The following is a 21280-nucleotide window of genomic DNA, read 5'->3' as shown; positions in this document are numbered from 1 at the left end:
TAGCAATGAATTAGGCTACCTTTTCCCTTCCTCCTGGAAATCCTCGGTGGCAGGGGTCCCCAGAGTGGAGCTGTCTGGGGCAGAGTGACAGTAGCCACCATATGGACACCTCAGTCCCACGTTCACCCTTCAGCCGGTGGCACTCCCACTGCCTGCCTGCACTGCCCCAGGTGCTCCGGGTACAGAAATGACTGCAGTTCACTCTGCCCTCAAACTGCTCACAGCCTAATAAGAGAAAGGATAAGGGAGGTCATAAATATGTAAAATGCAGTGTGAGCATCAGTTTTTCAGTTTTGACAATGCAGAGGGCTATGCAGGATCGTTAGGGGAAGTTAGGCGAGGGATATGAGGGAACTCTGCACTATTTTTGCAACTTCTTATGAGTCTTAAACTATTTCAAAATAAACAGATATTTAAAAATGCATCTATGGGCCGGGTGCGGTGGTTCATATTTGTAATCCCAGCACTTTGGGAGGCCAAGGCGGGCAGATCACCTGAGGTCAGCAGTTCGAGACCAGCCTGGCCAACATGGTAAAACTCCATTTTCACTAAAAATGTAAAACCAGTCAGGCATGGTGGTGCATGCCTATAATCCCAGCTACTTGGGAGGCCGAGGCAGGAGAATAGCTTGAACCCAGAAGGCGGAGGTTGCAGTGAGCTGAGACAGTGCCACTGTACTCTAGCCTGGGTGACAAGAGTGAAACTCCATCTCACACACAAAAATTAAATAAATAAATAGATAGATAGATAGATAGATAGATAGATTACATCTATGAAACAAAGAAAATATAGTGTGATACATGTCTTGATACCTCACGGTCATGCCAGGGTGGTGGGTGCCTCCCACTGTGTCTTCACCATGGTTATCACCTCCATCCATCATCATCTCATTGCCTTTACTAGCTCAATCACCTAAGAAGACCAAAGAAAAATCCCCTGCAAAGAGGATGATCATTTCCTTGAAGATCAATGACCCACTGGTCACTAAAGTCGGTATGTATATACCTGTCTATATTCTGAGAATGCCATTGAAAAAATGGTCCTCCCAGATTTAAAAATGAACAAGCAACAGCGAAGCAAAACAAACCAACAGTAGACAGTGTTCAGTGCTCTCTTATTCAAAAGGCCCGAACGTGCAAAGAAAGAAGGGGCGAGAAGGCTAGGGTGACTTGGGGAAATGGAAGAAGGTGGAATATTACTAAAGAGAGGTTCTTGTCATCGAGAAAGGGTGTGAAGGATGCAGAGATCGGGAAAAGATAGCGGCTTCTCAGAGACAGACCCAGCGCAAGAGGAGTTGCCGCTCTAGGCTCACACCCACCCAGGGAAGCCATCAGGCCCAGCCTTGCTCCCAAATAGCACTTCACCTGCCTCTTCCTGCCAAGGACCACCCCCTGCCTCCCCCAACTTGGGCTCACTCCCCATCCCCTCACAGCCACTCAGGGGTAGACTTCTTTGTTGCCCCTGTCTCTCTTGTTTTTGCAACTTCTTATGAGTCTTAAACTATTTCAGTATAAACAGATATTTAAAAATGCATCTATGGGCTGGGTGCGGTGGTTCACATTTGTAATCCCAGCACTTTGGGAGGCCATGTGATGGCACTTGTTTAGGAATCGCTTGGTGAGGAAACTTCAGCACTAGTTGGGCCATTTGTCACCAGAGGACACTCTGATGGTGAATCAGCCAAGTCCATCTGGCCCCTAGCCATGCAGTTCAGTTCCTGAACCATCCAATTATTCTAGCTCTTTCCGAGAGTCTTTAACCTTTTTGGAAATCCCCAGACTCCAAGGAGAATCTGCTGTAAGATATATGTTGTCTCCAGAAAAAAAAAAAAAAAGCATGACTTGCACACAACATTCTGCACATATTTGAGTAGTCACATTCCTGCACAGGCCACAGACCCCAGGTTAGGAGAGAACCCAAGATGGTCTCAGCCCTGAGAACAGGCTTAAAGGAGGATCCTTTCAGCAGAAGCTCCGCTTTCTTTAGCTTCAGCCTCAACTCCTTTGGGAAGGCTGGCAGCATAGACCGTCAGCTTCCGGGTGGTGCCTGCATCCAGGTCAAAGATGGTGCATTTTCTCTAAGGACACCTCTGCCTGCCCAGCTGCAGTAGTGAGGGAGGGCCCTGGGTGGTGTCCTGTGTGCAGAGCCCCACACTGACGGCTGTCTTGGCTGTGTCTCCCCAGCCTTCGCCACGGCCCTGAAGAACCTCTACGTGAGTGAGGTGGAGATTAACTTGGAAGATGTACTGGGGGTGCTGGCTTCCGCCCACATCCTCCAGTTCAGTGGCCTGGTTCAAAGGTAAGGAAACAAGGCTGACTTCGGGCAGGGCCAGGCCTGGGGGAAATCGGAAGGGCAATTCCTGGCCCATTTGGTAGAACATTCCTCTTCACTGGGCTAAGACACCTCGGGTGTCTTTGTGCCAAGCATGGCCTTGAGCCTGGAAAGGAACTGAGACACTCATTCACAATAACAGGTGAGCCATCTCTCCAGCAACATACTAGTTTTAACCAAACGATTCTCGACGCGCAGGAATGAAATGCAAATGGGGGGGATTTCTACCACTGGGAGAGACTTCATGCGTATACACAGTGACTTCCTAGTAGCCCTCAAACCAGGCTTGCTTATCAATTTCACCCCTTTTCATTGTTGGCTAAAAAAAAAAAAAACTTTCTCCTTCAAGTCATACACACACACACAAGCTGGCAACTGGAGGTTAAGCTGACTTTCCCATCACTGTCAGTCCTCGTTTTTCCTGCTCATTTGAGCTAGTCTTGTTTTTTCTTGTAAATAATATTTTTATTGTTATAAATGTTACATACGGTCATTGTAGGTCTTTTGGAAGAGAGGAAAATGCAAAGATCAAAGTTAAAATTGCCCAACAATGCCCCTGCCCATTTTAGGCATAGCCTCTCTTTTGGACATTCAGACCCTGCTGGCCCACCTGGGCTGCCCGGCAGGAGGGTTCATCAGGGTGTGTCAGTGTGGGGAGGAGGTGGTGGGGGCCAGGAGGCATTCGAAGTGGGTTGGCATTGAATGTGAAAGCTTCCTCATCCTGACAAGGGTTGCCTGGGCTCATGGATGCGGAAATCATGAGCGTGAGGGGGTAACAGACATTGCTTGGTGTTTGCGCCTGCCTCCAAGCGACCGAGGAAGCGCACCCTGATGGGGTGAGATCAGAGCTCCCAGTTTGCGTTGGGCTTTTCCGGCAAAGCCAAAAGCAACCTGGGTCCGTGCAGGGTCTGTGCTCAGTTCTGCAATAAGGTGCCCTTTGGTCTCCATGTACCTTGGCAGTCTCTGACATAAAATGTGGCTTATAACATTTGTGCCATCTACTTCCTAGGACTTTGTTGGGGAGTAGGGGATGTCAGCACATAGGGCTTTGGGATGGAGTGTTTGCCTTTCAGTTCTCAGCTCTTTGCAGGGATGACCTCATTTCATCTTCCCTGCAACCCTAGGAGGTAGGACTGTTACTATGCTCATTTTACAGATGAGAAAACTGGGACTTTGGGAAGTAAGTAACTTGGCCAAGGCCACACAGCTGCCAAGTAGAGAAGCCAGGACTGGAAGGTCAACGGGCCCCGGAACCTGGACCTCTAACACTGTACTATTCCACTTTGCTTGGGTGAGGTGGTAATGTTGTCACTTGCACATTTGTGGTTCTGACCCTCCCTTCGATGGCATTTAGTCAGGAGAGGCTTGCTTAGGGTCACCCACTTGTCAGTTTACTCACTGACACCTACGCTCATTCATTCATCTGCCTCAAGGACGATTTCTTGGGCTTCTCTGGGAGGCCAAGGAGACAGTGAGGGACCAGATGGGCAGGATCCCTGCCCTCTAAAGTCTCCTGTCCAACCGTCTCCAAGACACCAGAAGTGAATAAAGGTGGATGGAATGAAGTTTGGGAATTCTAACTGGAAAATTTTGTGCTATGTATTATTAAGTTCAAGCAAAATTAGTATCTATAATAAGAAAGAGCATTTCTTAGATTTTCTCCTCCCTTTTCTGTGTGTCCTGTAATATTCCTCCGTTCCATTAATGCTTATGAAAGGGTAAGTGAACCAAGTGGAAAATCATTCATGGGATTCATTTCTTTTGAATATTTTGTTTCATCTCCTGGGCTTTTTCGGGGATGTGTGCCTACTGCATTGATGTCCTGAAGACAGAGGTGGTATCTTGTGGCTTTTTTTCCCCCTAATTCCTGATGCGATTCAGTATAAAGAAGAGATCCGGGCAGGAGGTGGTCTGCCTGTTTTGTTTACTTCTTAAACGTCAGTCTCTTTTTCTGAGTGAGTGAAGGGATGAATGAGTATACCATCCAAGCCAAGAGAAGACATTAGCTGCTCTGCAGAGGGGAGAGACAGATCTCTCCTGGGGACCTTACAGGTTTCAATTCATTTTTTGTAGAGTTCACACAGTCAGATTCAACCCCACGCACGTTTTTGATCTGGTGCCTCATTCTGGGGACTCCTGAAATGACTGGGTCCAGGCCTTTGATCTGGAGCATCTGGCAGCCTCATTGGGAATGCAGGTGCCTGGACCTCTCTGCAGGGGACACACATTGAGAAGGGCCTGGAGTCTTGAAGAGGCACTCCAGTGTGTCGGCATGGTCAGACTGTGGGGTTAGGTGGCCGTGGTAGTTGGGAGATGAGTAGTTGCAGGCAGAGCCAACTGGTGTAGCATCTTAGAGCCATCTAAGGAATCTGGCCTTGACCCAGAAGGTGGTGGGGTGAAAAGTCCAGGTTTTCCTGAGATGTCTATGCCCCTTCTATTGTATATATCTCCCACTGTCAGCCCAGCATAGTCTTGTGATATATAACTATGAAATCGAAGCTCCTATACACAGAGAATTTCTGAGCAGCTGTTTCCTGGTTCGGTCCAGGAAGTTATCTCTGACCTGAGTGCTGGCAGGGCAGCTTCCCTCTTGAAGTGGGGCCTCTGGCCACCTTCTGTCTCCAAGCCTCAGCTGCCCTACCGTAGGAGCAGACTGGAAGCCGCATCTCACCTTCAGAACTCTCGCCCTGGCTTCTCCAGAGATGAACCAAGAACATCAGCTTCTTGGTTCCTCCTTTCCCCTCCCCCCACCTTGTTTTGAATGCCAGAGCAGGAAGGGCTTTGCAGCTAATGAGCCAAACCTTTCATTCCACTGATGAGCAAACATAGGCTTGCCTGAAGCTGATGGGACCTGCCCAAGATTCTCCAGATAATTGTGGTGGGGCTGGGATTCCAGGTCAGAGGCCAGGGCGGGCCTGCACACAGTTGGGCTGAGTCTTGCCTGCCTTTGAGAGGCTGATGGCGCAGTTGACAGGGTGTGGCATCATCGGATACATGTGTGTTTGTGTTTCTGTGTAACAGAAGCGCCCCAGGTCACTCTGATAGCATCACAATGTTCAGGTGCTGAATGAGACCTCACGGGTTATCTCAGCTGAGCTCCCACACAGTGGGAAATTGCCAGATGACTGCTTGATTCTGAATCATACATACCTGAGGCCTCCCATCTTGAAGGGATGCAGTGTGTGCACACAGCGTCCACTGGGTGATGTTCCTTTGACTCTCATGTCAATATCTTCATTGGCACTTGGGCTAGAGTCACAGCTGGGATTATGGCTGTCACATGCACGTCCCAGCACATATGTGCATGCATGTGTATGCACACACATGCTCACACACATACACACGGAGCACCTCCCTGGTTGTCACTTGGGTTCCTCCAGGCTCACAGCGCCAGAGGGGCATTTCCTTGCCTCCACGCAGGGCTGAGCTTCCTCTGTGGGCAACTTCCTGGACCCTTAGAATTTCCGGAAGTGGAAACCCCCCACCTCCCTGAGCCCAGAGGCGAGCCTGGGTGGCTTTCTTTGCTTCCTTTGGTCTGGGAAGTCTGATTTTTCCAGTCCAGCCCAGCCAGTGGGTTTGACCGTGAGGAAGGGGAAGCATAAGAGAAGGTGTCAGCCTCCTGGGGCACTCATTTCTCCTCCGCAACTCCAAGCCCAGTTAGTGCTCCCTGTAGGTTTCGATAGACAAAAGCTAGCACCTAAAGGCTCCTGTGCCCAATGAGGGTGGGGCCCGAGCCTCCTGTTCAGCCTCGTCATACCTTGGGCTTCCCCCTGTGCTGACCGGTGAGGCCATGAGCTCCAGGAGGAAAGGGCCTCCATCTGTCCCTGCTGGCATTTCCAGAACCAGCAGCACAGGTCAGCACAGAGCTGGCACTCAGGATGGATGTGGATGGGGAGGGTTGCTTCCCGGCAGTCTGTTGGGAGGTGGAGGGAGGTAAGGAACCAGGTAGAAGAAGGAAGGCATGGAAATCAAAACTAAGGCAGTATGTGGGGAGGAGCAATCAGGGTGACTTCCAGGAGGAGGTGGTGCTGGACCTGAGCTTGGAAGAATTACGGCAGTCAATGGGGGAGAGAGAGGGGACAGGGCGGAGCAGCATTAAACTGGGATGAGCCTGGCCACTGAGACCCAGTGCAGTTGCAATGGCTGGAGGTTTGGATGAGCCCAGGTCATGCAGGATCTTGTAGCCACATGAGCAGGTCTTGGTTCAGTCAGCAGAGCGGGGAGCCTGGGCTTGGGAGGGGAGAGTGGCAGAGCCTCTGTGCTTTAGGCTGAGCCCCTCCTGTGTGAAGGATGTGGTAGATATGTGGGAGGCTGCAGGGCAGGGAGGCTGGCTGTTGAGAGGCTATGCAGAGGCTCAGCCGAGAGACCAGGAGGGTCTGAAATAGGCAGGGGAAGTGGGAACGAGAGGAGGGGCATGCTCAAGAGACAGCCAAGATACAGGATTGACAGGACTCAGTAGTCTTAGAAGGCAAAATGCCCAGGAGATGACAGCAGCGCCTCATGTTTACTTAGCACAGGTTTCCCCAGTACTCAGGACACCTCCTAATGGGTAGAGTCAGTCTCCCTGTCTGAAGGGCCGATCCTAGCATACAAGGAGGTAGAGTGCCTTGGCCATGACCAGATTATTTATTCATTTATCATTTCTTACCTTGTTCTAGTAAAGGCTTTGAGTGACTCCCATGAATACATGAAATGAAGAAGCCACAGAACACCAAATTGTTTGTTTGTTTGTTTGTTTGTTTTTTTAAGGAGGAAGAAAAAGACGGAGAGGCTACCATTGTATACTAACTGTAATAACCGACACTCTTCCTAAGATGGGCCATACATTTAGCTCTGAACTTGCTAGTGGCAGATAAAAAGGGAAACTTGATCAGTGATATTAGATAAAAACTAGACAAAAGTTTAAAAAGCAATTCACTTGGGAGAAGTACAGCTACTATTAGTATTAAAACGGTGGATGTCTTCAGCAGATGACCCCGAGCAACCTAATGATCAATGTCCTCAACAATATCTGTAGAGTAAATGCAACAATAAATCTTATAATTTTTTTTTCCTTGATGTTGGCAAAAGCGGCATGCCAAAATGCAACTCAGTAAAAGCTACTTCAGGGATGTGGTTGTTGGGGGCAATGAGACCCCAGCTGCCTTCTGGTCTGGCCTTATGGAAGGATACGTTTTAGAATAAGTGCAAGAGGTACTGGATGTCCTTTAGGCCTCTTCCCATGAGCAGTGTGTATCTCAACTGAGTTTAGGACAACCACTGAGTCATAATGAGTTCAAGGTTACGCTTCAGTATGAGATCCCAGTGGCTACTCTGCGGTGCCCTACTCGATGAAGTGAACAACCATTGAGTCATAATGAGTTCAAGGTTGTGCTTCAGTATGAGATCCCAGTGGCTACTCTGCAGTGTCCTACTCAATGAAGTGAACAACCATTGAGTCATAATGAGTTCAAGGTTGTGCTTCAGTATGACATCCCAGTGGCTACTCTGCGGGGCCCTACTCAATGAAGTGAACATGCTTCAAGGCAATTTTGCTGCAGAGAGGTTAATATTAGCTGTGAAAGTTCAGTCACTGAAATGTCTGTGACCCTACCTGCCACATAGCACATCTACCATACTCCATCCACCCCGGCTCATGCCCTTCTAGGAGGAAGGCAAGGAACCAGGTAGAAGAAGGGAGTCATGGAAATCAAAGCTAAAGGAGTATGTGGAGAGGAGCAATCAGTGAGACTTCCAAGAGGAGGTGATGCTGGAGCTGAGCCCAGACGAATTACAGTAGTCAAAGAGGGACAGTGTGGAGCAGTGTTAAACTCACAGCACTGCAGCTATGCCAGCCCCGACATTCCCTCAAAGTGTGACAACTGCTCCTGCCCCAGGGCCTTTGCACATGCTGTTTCCTTTTCTTGCAATGCTGGCCTTCCAATCCCTGGCCTGGCCAATTCTTTGTCCTCCTCTTTCAGGTTTTAAGTGCCTCTCTTCTGACTTCCGGTCACTTTTCTGATTTAACCACACTAGGCTGAAGTCTCCATTTTCTGCCTTCCCATCACACCTTGTTCTTTAACTTTTTAATCCTTAGCATGACTGTCAAATGTGGTTATCTGTTTGAAAGTTGACTTAACATGTCACCTCAATGGCCCATCAGTTTTGTTCTTTGCACACCAAGGACCTCTCTGGGTGCCTAGCACACGGTACGTGCTCAGTGACTAGATCCTTCATGGGTGGGTGAGCCAAATCAACGGGTCCTAGTCATGAGCTCACAGAGACCTTCATCTGAAAGCTGCTCTTTGATTCCATTTGTGGGCAGAGAGGAATGGGACTTGAGGCCCCTCTGGTGACACCATAAGGGTCTGTACAGGAAGACAATCCTCAGGTAGGGGGATGACCAGATGGCTGTGTTGGCTAAAATCAAACCTCAACTCAGCACCTGGTGGCACTTCAGCTTTGAGCAATAATGTTTGTTCCCTGCTATAGGGTTACTTTGTTTTCTCTTGAAGGATTTGATCTCTGGGCTCATCTCCCAGGCCCAGAGCTATTTCTAACAAGCCATGTTGGTCTTATCCTCTGGCCAAATGTCCATATCCCTAAAGTGAGGCTCCCTTCCGTGCAAAAGTCTGCTGCTGCCCTGGAGTTGAATAAGAACCTCTGGGACTTCCCGCTTCTCCAAAAGCAGTGTGGGGTTCCTCCAGAAACTGCAGTTCTCTCTCTCCAGGTGCGTGGATGTGATGATAACCAGACTCATGCCAAGCACCATCAAGAACTTCTATGAGGCCGGCTGCAAGGTGAGTACAACCCAGACAGGGCACATCGCCCCTTGAGGGGGCTTCAGGAGCAGCCCACATGCTGGGATTTTACCCACCAGGCCTACTTCCCCCCAGAATATTGATTTGAAGTCACCAAGTATTTTATTTTGCCACATGAACACATTTTTTTAAAAAACATCATTTTATTTTTAAAAGGATGTTTTAACACCAAAAAAAATAGAAAGACTTTAATCTTAGATGGGGGAAGAAGCAGCATAGCCTTTCTCACTGAAACAGCAGAAGAGCTTCCAGGACATTCTTGCTGGAGTCGTGAGGTCTGGACTCAGCTGGATCTAATCAGTGTGTCAGGGTTAGGAATAAAGGATAGAATCCAACCTCATTGCCAGAGGAGAAAACAGAGCCAAGGAGGGCAGCAACCTGCCCAGGGGAACCAGCTGGGTCGAACCCCAGGACTCCTGACTCCAGCTCTCTCTATATGGCCACCAGTGACCTGGGGGGATACCAGTCAGCAGGCCACAGTTCTCCTATCGTCGCGTCCTCCCCTTCGCCCCAGTGGTAATTCCAAGGCCACTTGTGGTGGCATCTGCATCCTGGTCAGCATTTCTCAGCAATGCTTGGGCTGCAGAAGGACCCCAGGCCCTGAAGCTATTTGAGATGTACTAAAACTCTCTCAAGGTCCCTGGCTCTGCCAAGCCTTTTCCACTTTCACTGCCCTTTAATTCTTGCTTTTTGGGTGTGTTCGCATCATAGCCTCAGAACTCCCGCGGGGAACACCCCTTGGGCCCTCCATGATCGGCCACTGACTTGAGCCAGTGGCAAGGCCTATGGTCAGGCTGCCCGTGTTTGCATCCGGCTCTGCCACTTACAAGTTGTGTGACCACAGGCAAGAGCAGGAAACTGGGAGCATTAGTTTCTCCACCAGTGACATAGGGATAACAGTAATCCTATGTCATAAGTTTTCAATGAGGATTGATTTAAATCAACTGAGGGCAGCGCCTCAAGCATAGAAAACACTTAGAAAAGGTATACGCTGTAATTCATGTATTTTTTCTTTTTTCTTTTCTTTTCTTTTATTTTTGAGACAGAGTCTCGCTCTGTTGCCCAGGCTGGAGTGCAGTGGCGCGATCTCGGCTCACTGCAAGCTCTGCCTCCCAGGTTTACGCCATTCTCCGGCCTCAGCCTCCCGAGTAGCTGGGACTAAAGGCACCTGCCACAACACCCGGCTAATTTTTTTATTTTTAGTAGAGACGGGGTTTCACCGTGTTAGCCAGGATGGTCTCGATCGCCTGACCTCGTGATCTGCTCGCCTCGGCCTCCCAAAGTGCTGGGATTACAGACGTGAGCCACGGCGTTCGGCCTTTTCTTTTTTTTTTATTATGCTCTAAGTTCTAGTGTACATGTGCACAACGCGCAGGTTTGTTACACATGTATACATGTGCCATGTTGGTGTGCTGCACCCGTTAACTCGTGATTTACATTAGGTGTATCTCCTAATGCTATCCCTCTCCCCTCCCCCCACCCTCCAACAGGCCCCGGTGTGTGATGTTCCCCTTCCTGTGTCCAAGTGATCTCATTATTCAGTTCCCACCTATGAGTGAGAACATGCGGTGTTTGGTTTTCTGTTCTTGTGATAGTTTGCTGAGAATGATGGTTTCCAGCTATTTTGTAGAAAAGGTTTGAGCACATTTGCAGAGACCCTCCTTCTGAGCACACATGTAGTGTCATCGCAGGCCAGTAGGGGGCGCCAAGAGCTCAGGACTTCCTTCATCAACTGGTTTTTCTTGTCTTAGTACAAGGAAGAGCAGCTCACCACCGCCTGCGAGAAGTGGCTGGAAATGAACTTGGTTCCTCTAGTGGGGATGCAGATCCACCTCCGCAAAATCCCGCAGGACCTGCTCCACAAAGTGCTGAAGTCCCCCAGGTCAGAGCTGGCTCCCAGGGTGCGGCCCCTGACGGGAGGATGGGAGAAAGTAGGGGCCGGCCTGGGGAGGGAGGTGCTCTGGGGGAGGCTGCACCCACTCCTTAAGCTTCCTGCCCTCCTGGACAGCTGGGCCTTGGCTGGGGCTGGAACTCAGGGTGCTGTGTGTGGGGCTGGGGAAAGGGCTCCCTTCACGCTCCTTCTTGTGGGTAGGGACCCTCTCAGTACCTGCTGTTTCAGATATTTTTGCCTGGGTGCAAAAAATGGAAGACTTAACAACCTAAGTAATTTTTAGAAAAAAATCCTGACAACATTAATGCACATTCATTATAGAAAATAAAATCTCTCACCTGAAATCAGTTTACATCTCCAGCGCTGACTCCTCTGCTGAATAACTCTACACCCACGTATCTGACCACCTGCTTGACCTCTCCGACAATTAAGATTAAAACCCATCTCTTGGTGCCCCTGCCCTTTCCTGCACCCCAACCCTGCCCCCAGTGTTCCTCCACCATCTGACTAGCGGATCAAGCTAGAGCCTTGATAGTCCTGGATGCCACTTTGACCACACCCCAACCTTGAGGTCATTTCTACTTCCAAATCAAAACCAGCGCTATGGGCCTCTCTCCACGGGTAGCAGCCCCAGCCCAAGATTGGAGGTCCAATGTCTCTTATTTTGGACCAAGGTGACCTCTAACTGCCTTGCTTCTGGTCTGGACCCCCTTCTAATCGCATCTCTAGCCAACAGCCTTTGCCTCTGGTGACCTGGCTTCTTTAACTCACACAGCTTAAGTGCAGCCACGGGCCCCCCTCCTGAAACTTCCCTGCTGAACACCTCCCCATACCAGGCCTTGGTTCATGCCCATCCTCCTGCCTGAAATGCCTGTCCCCTGCCAGGCTCCTTCTCCCTTACAGAAATTCATGGAGATGTTTCCCAATGCCGGGCTTTTTAGGTTATTTCCAATGTTTTACCAATGTAAATAGCACACTGGTGAACATCCTTCAACATTTGTCTTTATCTCAGATTCTTTTCCCACATTAAATTCCTAGAAGTGAAGTTACTAAGTCAAAAGAACTTTCTATTTTGTATTAGTCTCTTAAACATTTTTATTTGAAAATAATTTCAAACTTAAAGAAAAGTTGCAAGAATAATGCATAGAATATATACAATATATAATGCATAGAATATATACTATAATGCATAGAATATATATTCTATTCTATGCATAGAATATATACATAGAATATATACACAATAATGCATAGAATATGTAGTTACACTCGGTACTCCCAATCACCATAGAGTTCAATTTCTGCCTTGCTTGCTATATCATCTGCATCTCTATGTGTATCTACATATACACTTGTTTTTTCTGAACTATTAATATTTGGGGGTAAGTTGCATTTGTTAAGTTCCTTTACTCCACATGCTTCAGTGTTTATTTCCTAAGAAAAATAATTTTTGAAAAATATAACTATAGTGCAGTTATCAACTTCAAGAAATTTACATCGATGTAATACTTTAATGTCATTTGCCCAATATTGCCTTTTATAACATTTTTTCTTTCTTCAATGCTGTTTAGGACCATTAGTTGTCATATCTCTTTAGGACTCTATTTAAAAGGATCTTGGTACCCATTTTCAAGTTACCAAAATTTTATTACCTTTGAGTAAATTTCAAAAGTGAAAACTCAATTCTGCTTAAAATCCTAGTAGAATATTAGAAAATGAGTGTTTACTCATGTTTATGTGTGGAAAGTGTTCTGATTTCAGAAATTAGATTTGGAAAGATTTACTCTACTGTTGATCTGAATTGGCTACGTCGTGTGCAATGCCCTCACATTTATGGAGATGTGAGGCAGGTAGACCAGATCTGGGACAGAGGGAAGGAGACCATATTCTCTAGGAAGCCTCCAGGAGTCCCAGTCTCATGCCAGCCCAGGGCACTGGCTCACTCCTAACGTCATTCCGTGGTGTTCTCGGCTTTTCCCTGCTTAGGTGCTGCCCCACTGCCCAGCGAGCAAAGGTTGCGCAATTGTTGAAGAAAAGATAAACATGGCATCCCTTAGACTTTTCATAACATTGTCCCTCCCTTGGAAAGGCTGAGCTGTCACACCCTGGCAGCATTAACCAAGAAAGGAGAAAAAAGTGTCTGACCACAACCAGAAGGTTAGTGGTGGGATAAGCCTGACAAACGTATGCGGGGCAGGAAAAGAGGTCAAGAGCATTACGTGTCAAGTGTCTAGACTTACCAGCTTGGCAGACATGACTGATGTGGAAAATGGGTCCTGCTCCTCCGGCCCCTCCCCAGGAGCTGTCTGCACAGACAGTCCAGGGCTATCACTGAAGGGGAGAAGAGCCCTGTGTGGCTTCGGGCTTGTCATCAGCCACGTGCCCAGGCTGAACACTCCCCAGCCTCTGCTCACATCTTCTGAGGTTGATCTCCAGTGGCTGCCTGCGTTAAAGCTTGACAGAGGTGGGAGACAGGGTTCAGGAAGAGGGGGCTTGTTAGAAGTTTCACCAGCTAGGGCTTCTCATATTAGGGTGCTTGTGAGTTTCAGACTGCTGGCTGGTGGATTTGGCACCGTGGCCCACAGCTGTTTCAGAAGGCACCTTTCTCGAGAAAACATTCTGGTGTGTGCTGGGTGCTACGTGCATTGTCCCTTTCTATCCCCACCATCCCATGTGGTGGGCACAGTTATCATCCCTGAAATAAGAGGGCTAATGATGGGCAGGACAGGACCTCCACTGGCTCCAAAGTCCACGTCTTGCCCTGTGTGCTGCACCCCTCATCATTGGTCATGGAGGCCAAAGCTACCAGCAACTAAAAAGACATAGCGAGAACCGAGTGGTCCCAAGGAGCCACGTGGTCCCAGAATGAGGTGTGTGGAAATGCAGACTCCAAGGTCGGGGTGGAGTGGCCCTTGGCCTGACTTATCTGGTCCTCCAGCTGTGGGTCCAGTCCCCTCTTTGTGATCACAGGTGTTTGGAACAACATCCATTTCTTATCAGATGCTGCAGCTTCTGGGCCATTCAGCTGTCTCCATCTGAAGTCCCTCAAGCTCAACTTCTTTCAGGTTTTGCTTTCCATTTTGTAAACCACCTGGGGTAAAATATGCAACAGTTTTCCTGACCTCCTGAGCCTCTGGTTTTAATTTATTTCCCTGGCATTTGGTTTTCAGTTAATTTTTTAGAGGTCACTACTGGGTTACCCTGTTTCTATTAACTCTAAGAAACTTTCCTTCCAACTTCTGTTTTTCTGGAAGCCAAGCTCCTCACGGACTTAGGAGGATGGAGATCTCAGAGCACTGTCCAGCTCCCATCTCAACAAAAGACTACCTTGCAACCAGGGGCACTGCATCCCTGTGTTTCCAGTTCTCCCTGACTTCCCGCCTATAACATGAGAAGTCTTGAGGTCTCAGGAGTTCCCTAATAAGAGCTACGCATGTCCTCCTTGTTGCATCTGTCCCACGGCTTGCCCTCTAGCATGGGACAAGTTTCCCAAGGGTGTCTGGGACACCCTGGGCACCCATCTCAAATATGATAGTTCTTGAATCCAATGTTTCTTTAGTTAATACTAACAATACCCACCAATTATTAAGCACTAGTTGTATGCAAAATACTCTAAGTGGACTATCCAGACTGATTCCTACAGCAGCCTAATGAGGTGGATACTGTTATTGGCGTTTCCTGCCTGTGGAATAGAGATGATAGGAAATGACGGGATCAGCTGAAGGTCTCCTCATGCAACATGAGAGTTGGGATTTGAACCCACGTCTGAGTGGCCTAAAGCCTGTGGTTATTACCAGCCCACTGATGTGCTCTGCATGAGGCCTTCTTTTTCCTTATTGATGGTCAAGAACAATAAGAATATTGATGTTATTTTTACTGTTAAAAAAGTATAAAGGTAGAATGATAATACAAAACACAGTTGTACTCATCTCCCCAAATGAACGAATATTAATATTTTGTCTGAAATTGAAAAATGAAACATTTCCAATGAAGCAGAAGTCACCTATGTTCCCCTCCCAGTCCCATTCCTTTCCTCACTTTCTGCCTCCTTCCCCTCCTGAAGACAAACCACTGTTAGGAACTCGTGCAGATTTAATCTATGTGATTTTACTCTTACCACATAAATAATATTGCTTTAAAAGATTTAAACTTGAAATACATGTTCTCATCGTGATTGTAACGTTCTGCAACTTATTCGCGGACATTGTGTGCTGTGTTCTCTCCATGTTAATATTTACATATCTAATTAGCATTTAAAATTTTAATTGTACAGGGTTCTATTGAATGAATGCACAATGATCTCTTTTCACTCCCTTCCTAATGGCCTTTTGTTTTGTTTTGTTTGTTTGTTTGCTGTGACAAGCGATGTAGCAGTGGGCATCCTTGTTCATATCTTACTCACATGGTCATGATTTTCTGTATGGTCTACATGCAAAAGAGGGCTTTTATTGTTGATATATAATTTTCTCAGTAAAAAATAGAGGACAGTGTCTTATGAAAAGCATTTTTTCCCCTAAAGAACAAATACCATTTACATTCCAATGGCTGCATTAAACACACATGGTACAGCCCGTAGAGGGAGGTTCAAGTCCCTGTGGGTTCTGTCTTGATTGAGGCCATCGGAGCTCTTAGGTAAATGAAAAGGTGTATGAATGTCTCTGGTGTGGTTATCTGTTGCACAAACAAGTACTTTCAGGTCTGATATTGACCTAAAGACAGAGGAATTGACTTTAATAATTATCCTTCATAAATAATAGAACCAGGATTCTGATTCGGGGAGCTCCCAAGGACTCCCCAGTGTTGCTGCTAGCCCCTCTTTAGTAAGACCTCAAAGGACCTTCTGGGCTTGAGGACCTCAGGTGTGGAGTCTACCCTGGAAGTCACACCACTTTGCCAGCCCAGCTGACAAAGTTCTTCACAGGGACATCATACCAAGTGGCTCTGAAGAGAGTCTTCCTTTCTGGCCTCACGATGATTTGCCCAGATGGTGACAAACTTGGTCCTGTCTGGCCAGAGTGAAAGTCCATGCATTTGTAGGTGGCCTGAAAACCAAAGGAGAGGAAAGAGACAGTTTTACTCTGTTCAGAAATAGCATGAGAGGTGGGTGACATTTTCATTGTCCTTCAGAGTCACGATTTGTCTTTTGTGCCACCCACCATAACCACATACAGTGGTTGAGTGTGGAAGTGGTGATGTATTTTAAGGCCAGGGTGCTATGTCCATGGTCAGAGACTGAAAATGTCAACGGGTTTAAGAAATGTTGAAATGGCTCCATAGATAACCATCAGAGGCTGCTAGAGAAGGGGGCTGGGAAACAGCCGTACTTACAGAGCTGTCATTACGGGGTAGCAGCTATTCTTTGGCAATGCTTGTTTATGGAAGAGAGGCCTCATGCTGCAGCAGGTACTGCACGGGCTCTGCAGCTAGGACCTGACTCTGCCACGTATCCATAAGAGCTTCCATCCGCTGAGCATGCCATGATGCGCCAGGCACTGTACTTATGTATGTGTGTGCAGTCAGTAGAATGATGGCCCTACAGATGTCCACATCCCACTCGCTGGAACCTGTGAATATGTTAGGTTGCATGGCAAAGGAAACTAAGGCTGCAGATGGAACTAAGGTCACTAATCAGCTAATTCTTTTCTTTCTTTCCAACTTTTATTCTAGGTTCAGGGGTACATGTGCAGGTTGTTACATGAGTAAATTGTGTATCACAGGGATTTGGTGTACAGATAATTTTGTCACCCAGGTGATCAGTATAATATCCTTGATATAGTTTGGATGTGTGTCCCCACCAAATCTCATGTTGAATTGTAATCCCCAGTGTTGGAGATGGGGCCTAGTGAGAGGTGATTGGATCCTGGGGGTGGATTTCTCACTAACGGCTTAGCACCATCCTCTTGGTGCTGTTCTCCTGATAGTGAGTGAGTTCTCTTGAGATCTGGTCATTTAAAAGTGTGTGGCACCTCCTGCTCTTGCTCTGGCTGTGTGAAATCCTCCTCCTCCTTTATCTTCTGCCAAGAATGTAAGTTTCCTGAGGCCTCTCCAGAAGCCAAGCAGATGCCAGCATCATGCTTCCTGTACAGCCCGTGGAACTGTGAGACAAGTAAACCTCTTTTCTTTACAATTGCCCAGTCCCAGATATTTCTCTGTAGCAATTCAAGAACAAAACTATACAACCCTATACATAGTTTTTCAATCCTCACCCTCTTCCTACCCCTCACCGTCAAGTAGGCCCTGTGTCTATTGTTCCCTTAATGGTGTCCATGTATACTCAATGTTTAAGCTCCCACTGATAAGTGAGAACATGCAGCATTTAATTTTCTATTCCTGTGTCAATTTGCTTAGGATAATGGCCTCCAGCTCTACCCGTGTTGCTGCAAAGGACATGCCTTTGTTCTTTTTTATGGCTGTATAGTATTTTATGGTGTATATGTACCAGTTCCTTTATCCAGTCCACCACTGATGGGCATGTAGGTTGATTCCATGTCTTTGCTATTGTTAATAGTGTCAGCTGGCTTTACAATGAGGAGCTTATTCTGGATGACCTGGGTGGGCCCATGGTGATCACAAGGACCATGTAAATGTGAAGAGGGAAGCCAAAGAGTCAGAACCATAGAGAGATTTGAAGATGCTGAACTGCTGACTTGAAGACTGAGAAAGGGGCCATAAGCAAAGGAACGTGGGTGGCTTCTAGGTGCTGGAAAAGGCAAGGAAACAATTCTCCCTTGAGCCTCTAGAAGAAACACAGCCCTGCTGACAACTTGATCTTACCTTGTCTGGTACTTCTGACCTCCAGAATGATGAGAAAATAAATTCGTTTTGTTTTGAACCACTTGGTTTGTTACAATTTGTCATAGGAGTGATAGGAAACTCGTACACTCACCTCATCCGCTCCGCACCACTCTCCTCTGAGAAGCTGCTGTGATCACACTTTCACCGATGAGGACATTGCAGCTGCAGGGCAATTAAGCAACTCACAGGAGGTTCCACAGCCAGTTTGGTGAGAAACTGAGATTCTAACCTGCCCTGTACCCAGGTCTGAGCCCAGAATTGTGTGACCTTGGATAAGTTATTCAGGTTTCAGCCCTCAATCATGGCCAGAACTCAGGTGAAGTGAGTGAGGCACCTTGGTGCAAAATTTAAGGGAGCACCAAAAAAACTTAGTCATGAAGATGCAGCATATTTTACTGTAATATATTAGAATTAAAAGTGACAGACTGGATTAAGAAAATGTGGCACATATACACCATGGAGTACTATGCAGCCATAAAAAAGGATGAGTTCGTGTCCTTTGTAGGGACATAGATGCAGCTGGAAACTATCATTCTCAGCAAACAATCCAAGAACAGAAAACCAAATACCACATGTTCTCACTCATAGGTGGGAATTGAACAATGAGATCACTTGGACACAGGAAGGGGAACATCACACACCGGGTCCTATTGTGGGGAGGGGGGAGGGGGAGGGATGGCATTAGGAGATATATCTAATGTAAATGACGAGTTAATGGGTACAGCACACCAACATGGCACATGTATACATGTGTAACAAACCTGCACATTGTGCGCATGTACCCTAGAACTTAAAGTATAATAAAAAAAAAAAGAAAAATAAAAATAGTGGTAAAGGCCACTATTTACAAAAATAAATGAAAATAAATTATAAAAAAAAATTGATGCAAAAAATGCCATGATGAACAAAATACTGAAATTTTAAATAAACATAGGGTTAATCTCAATTTCTACATCTATAAAAATAAGGACTATATCCTAACTTTGCAGGATGGTTGTGTGGGATTAAATGAAAGAATCTACAGAGAACATCTTGGGAACACCTGGCACATAGTAAGAGCTCATTAAATAATGATCATGATATTGCAGGGGCACAGAGGGTGGGTGAAAACACAGGCCCCCATGTCAGGCTGCTGAGAGTCAAATCGTAGCTCTGCCATTTCCCAGTTGAGTGGCCTTGAGTAAGCTGTTTACCTGCTTGGTGTCTGAGGCTACCTTCTGACTCAAAGGTGGTGTCACCTCATTCCCAAACTCATTCTAACCAGTTTCTTACAAGCAGCATGATTTTGTGCTATTTCTAAAATTTCTTCTCCATCTTTTTATTTTGGCCAGGTTGTTTACCTTTAGTGAATTCCGTCTTCTGAAAACAATGCTTTTGTGGGTCTTCTTGCAACTAAACTACAAGATTCAGGCAATTCCAACTCATGAAACCGTGATGACATTTTTTAAGAGGTAATATAACTTAGTGTTGATTGATGAAATACACAAACACTGAAATGTACAAACACTGCTCATAATATCACGGGGGAAAACCATCAGTGATAAAATTTTTTATAGCATCATTCAGAGGGCAGTTTTTTTTTTTTTTTTTTTAAATAGGGTCTAAGATTATAGGATGCTTTCAAACCAGCAAATTACCTGGAAAAGTAAACAACATGTAGGTGTTGTACTGTGAGATAATCAGATGCTTCTGGGAACTTGTTGTGTCCAGTAATAGGCATGATGCAAAAGGTACTCCTCGGTTCAGGAAAATGACCACACTAACCTGACCTTTAAAACTTCGTTTGAAAAAAAATCAGCTTTCTTAGGTTGAATAAAACTCATTTTTTTTTTTTTTCTGTGGAAGTAACTGGTGGCATTACCTTGTTAGGTTTACGTTTGTGGTCCCCACATCCTCAGGAATGAGGGCTTCCAAGCGTGACGAGGTGAGTTTAAGGAAGTAAAGATGCTTCATTTCTTTTGCATGTGTGAGTTTAGCAGATAAACACGCATTCACATATTGACCTGTTTAAGCCGAGTTTCATTTGCATTGTTTTGAAGCATTTAATTCATTTCTGGAACATCTGTGCATTGCGTTAACTAAAGAGCCCATTTTTTTCTCTGTCTTGTTATTTGAGGAAAGCAGTATTCAGTGTCGGAATTACATGTACTTTGTTTAGTTTCCATATAATTTGCTTTGAAGCCAAATGTTTTACCCGCCCTCCCCCACTCTTTTAATAGCCTATGAGACACTTTTTCCAATGAGTCATGCACCACCAGGAGGAACTGCTGTTTGGCTCCAGGTCAGCTCTCCTACTGGAAACGTCTTAGCACTGGGAGATAGGAAAAGAGCTAGAATGTGGTGATTCATTAGAGCTGTGTTTTTAATGTGGGAGAAGCAAGTGAGGAGAAGGGAATCAAGGTGTGGGCCCCCTGCCAAAGTTGCTATTTCCGAGGCCTTCGCTTGCACTCCTGAGCCAGAGACGCCACAGCTCTTCCCCGGAGTGGCAGGCACACGGGTGTTTCTGACCACCACGGCTTTTCCATTTTCCTTTCGAATCGACGTTGATTTGTACCAGAGCTCACATCACCATGCATTTCCCCAAGCCCCCTGATCCTGTACACTTTTCTTTGTTGGAAACCATTTGCTTCTTTCCAAATCATGTCATTGCCCCGACCTAAGCACTGATGACAAATCTTTCAACAGGGGCCGAGTCCTCTCAATGTAGAGTGGCGGTGGGGGGGGGGTGGCTCCAGACAGCCAGAGCCTGCTGTGTCCCTTCCCCAACCTCCCTCCTTCCCTGCTCGGCCCTCCCCTCTCTCCAGTAAGCCTTGCGTCAGACTGGGAGAAAAGATGGGAAAGCGTGGGGCTTGGATGCTGTCCCCTGCACACTGTCCAGGCCCACTCTGTCAGCACGGAGGACCCTGTGGCCCACTTTTAGCACTGCAGATGGTTCTCCTCCTGCCCAGCTCATCTCCTGCCCCAGAGTGGTAGCACCTTGCAGTTGTGTCCTTGTCATCAGCCTCCATCTCCCAAATGTATCTCCTGAGCACTGGGCTCCTTCACCTGGGAGTCTGCTCTGACTGCTCCTGCTTCCCCCAGTCCCTGCCTGCTCTGCCTCGTCTCTGTCTATCCGTGACGGGGGCCTCCCACCAGAGGTGCTCTTCCCAGCCCCTGATGAACCCCTCAGTTCATGTATATGTCCTGCCCCTCCCAGGGACACCATAAGCAGCTTCAACAAAGGGCTTATGATCCTTTCTCTTGCCCCAACTTGCCTGGCACCTTGCTGGACCATGAGTCCCCATCAGACATTTTTTCTTTTTTTTTTTCTTTTTTTTTTTTGAGACAGGGTCTTGCTCTGTCATCCAGGTTGGAGTGCGGTGACGTGATCATAGCTCACTGCAGCCTCAATCTCCTAGGTTCAAGCCATCCTCTCGCCTCAGCCTCCTGAGTAGCTGGGACTACAAGAGCATGTCACCATAAT

The 21280-nt window shown here is 46.9% G+C and overlaps 1 protein-coding gene across 7 annotated transcripts in view; it reads left to right on the top strand.

The window, feature by feature from the left end:
- The window catches only part of BTBD16 (BTB domain containing 16), an 81263-nt gene that overhangs the window by 31006 nt on the left and 28977 nt on the right, over nucleotides 1-21280 (top strand). For 6 of the 7 annotated variants that reach the window (XM_021943787.2, XM_021943791.2, XM_021943793.2 and 3 more), the window contains 5 exons: nucleotides 904-993; nucleotides 2184-2298; nucleotides 9041-9110; nucleotides 10883-11013; nucleotides 19149-19268. In XM_021943787.2, coding sequence (XP_021799479.1) covers nucleotides 904-993; nucleotides 2184-2298; nucleotides 9041-9110; nucleotides 10883-11013; nucleotides 19149-19268 — 526 coding nt within the window. The remainder of the gene's footprint in view (nucleotides 1-903; nucleotides 994-2183; nucleotides 2299-9040; nucleotides 9111-10882; nucleotides 11014-19148; nucleotides 19269-21280) is intronic. The other variant, XM_021943792.2, reaches the window with a different exon arrangement.

This window comes from Papio anubis, chromosome 11 (genome assembly GCF_008728515.1).
Source record: "Papio anubis isolate 15944 chromosome 11, Panubis1.0, whole genome shotgun sequence".
Classification (NCBI taxonomy): domain Eukaryota; kingdom Metazoa; phylum Chordata; class Mammalia; order Primates; family Cercopithecidae; genus Papio; species Papio anubis.
Note: the sequence above shows the minus strand (reverse complement) of the source record. Positions and strands in the feature narration are given on the sequence as shown.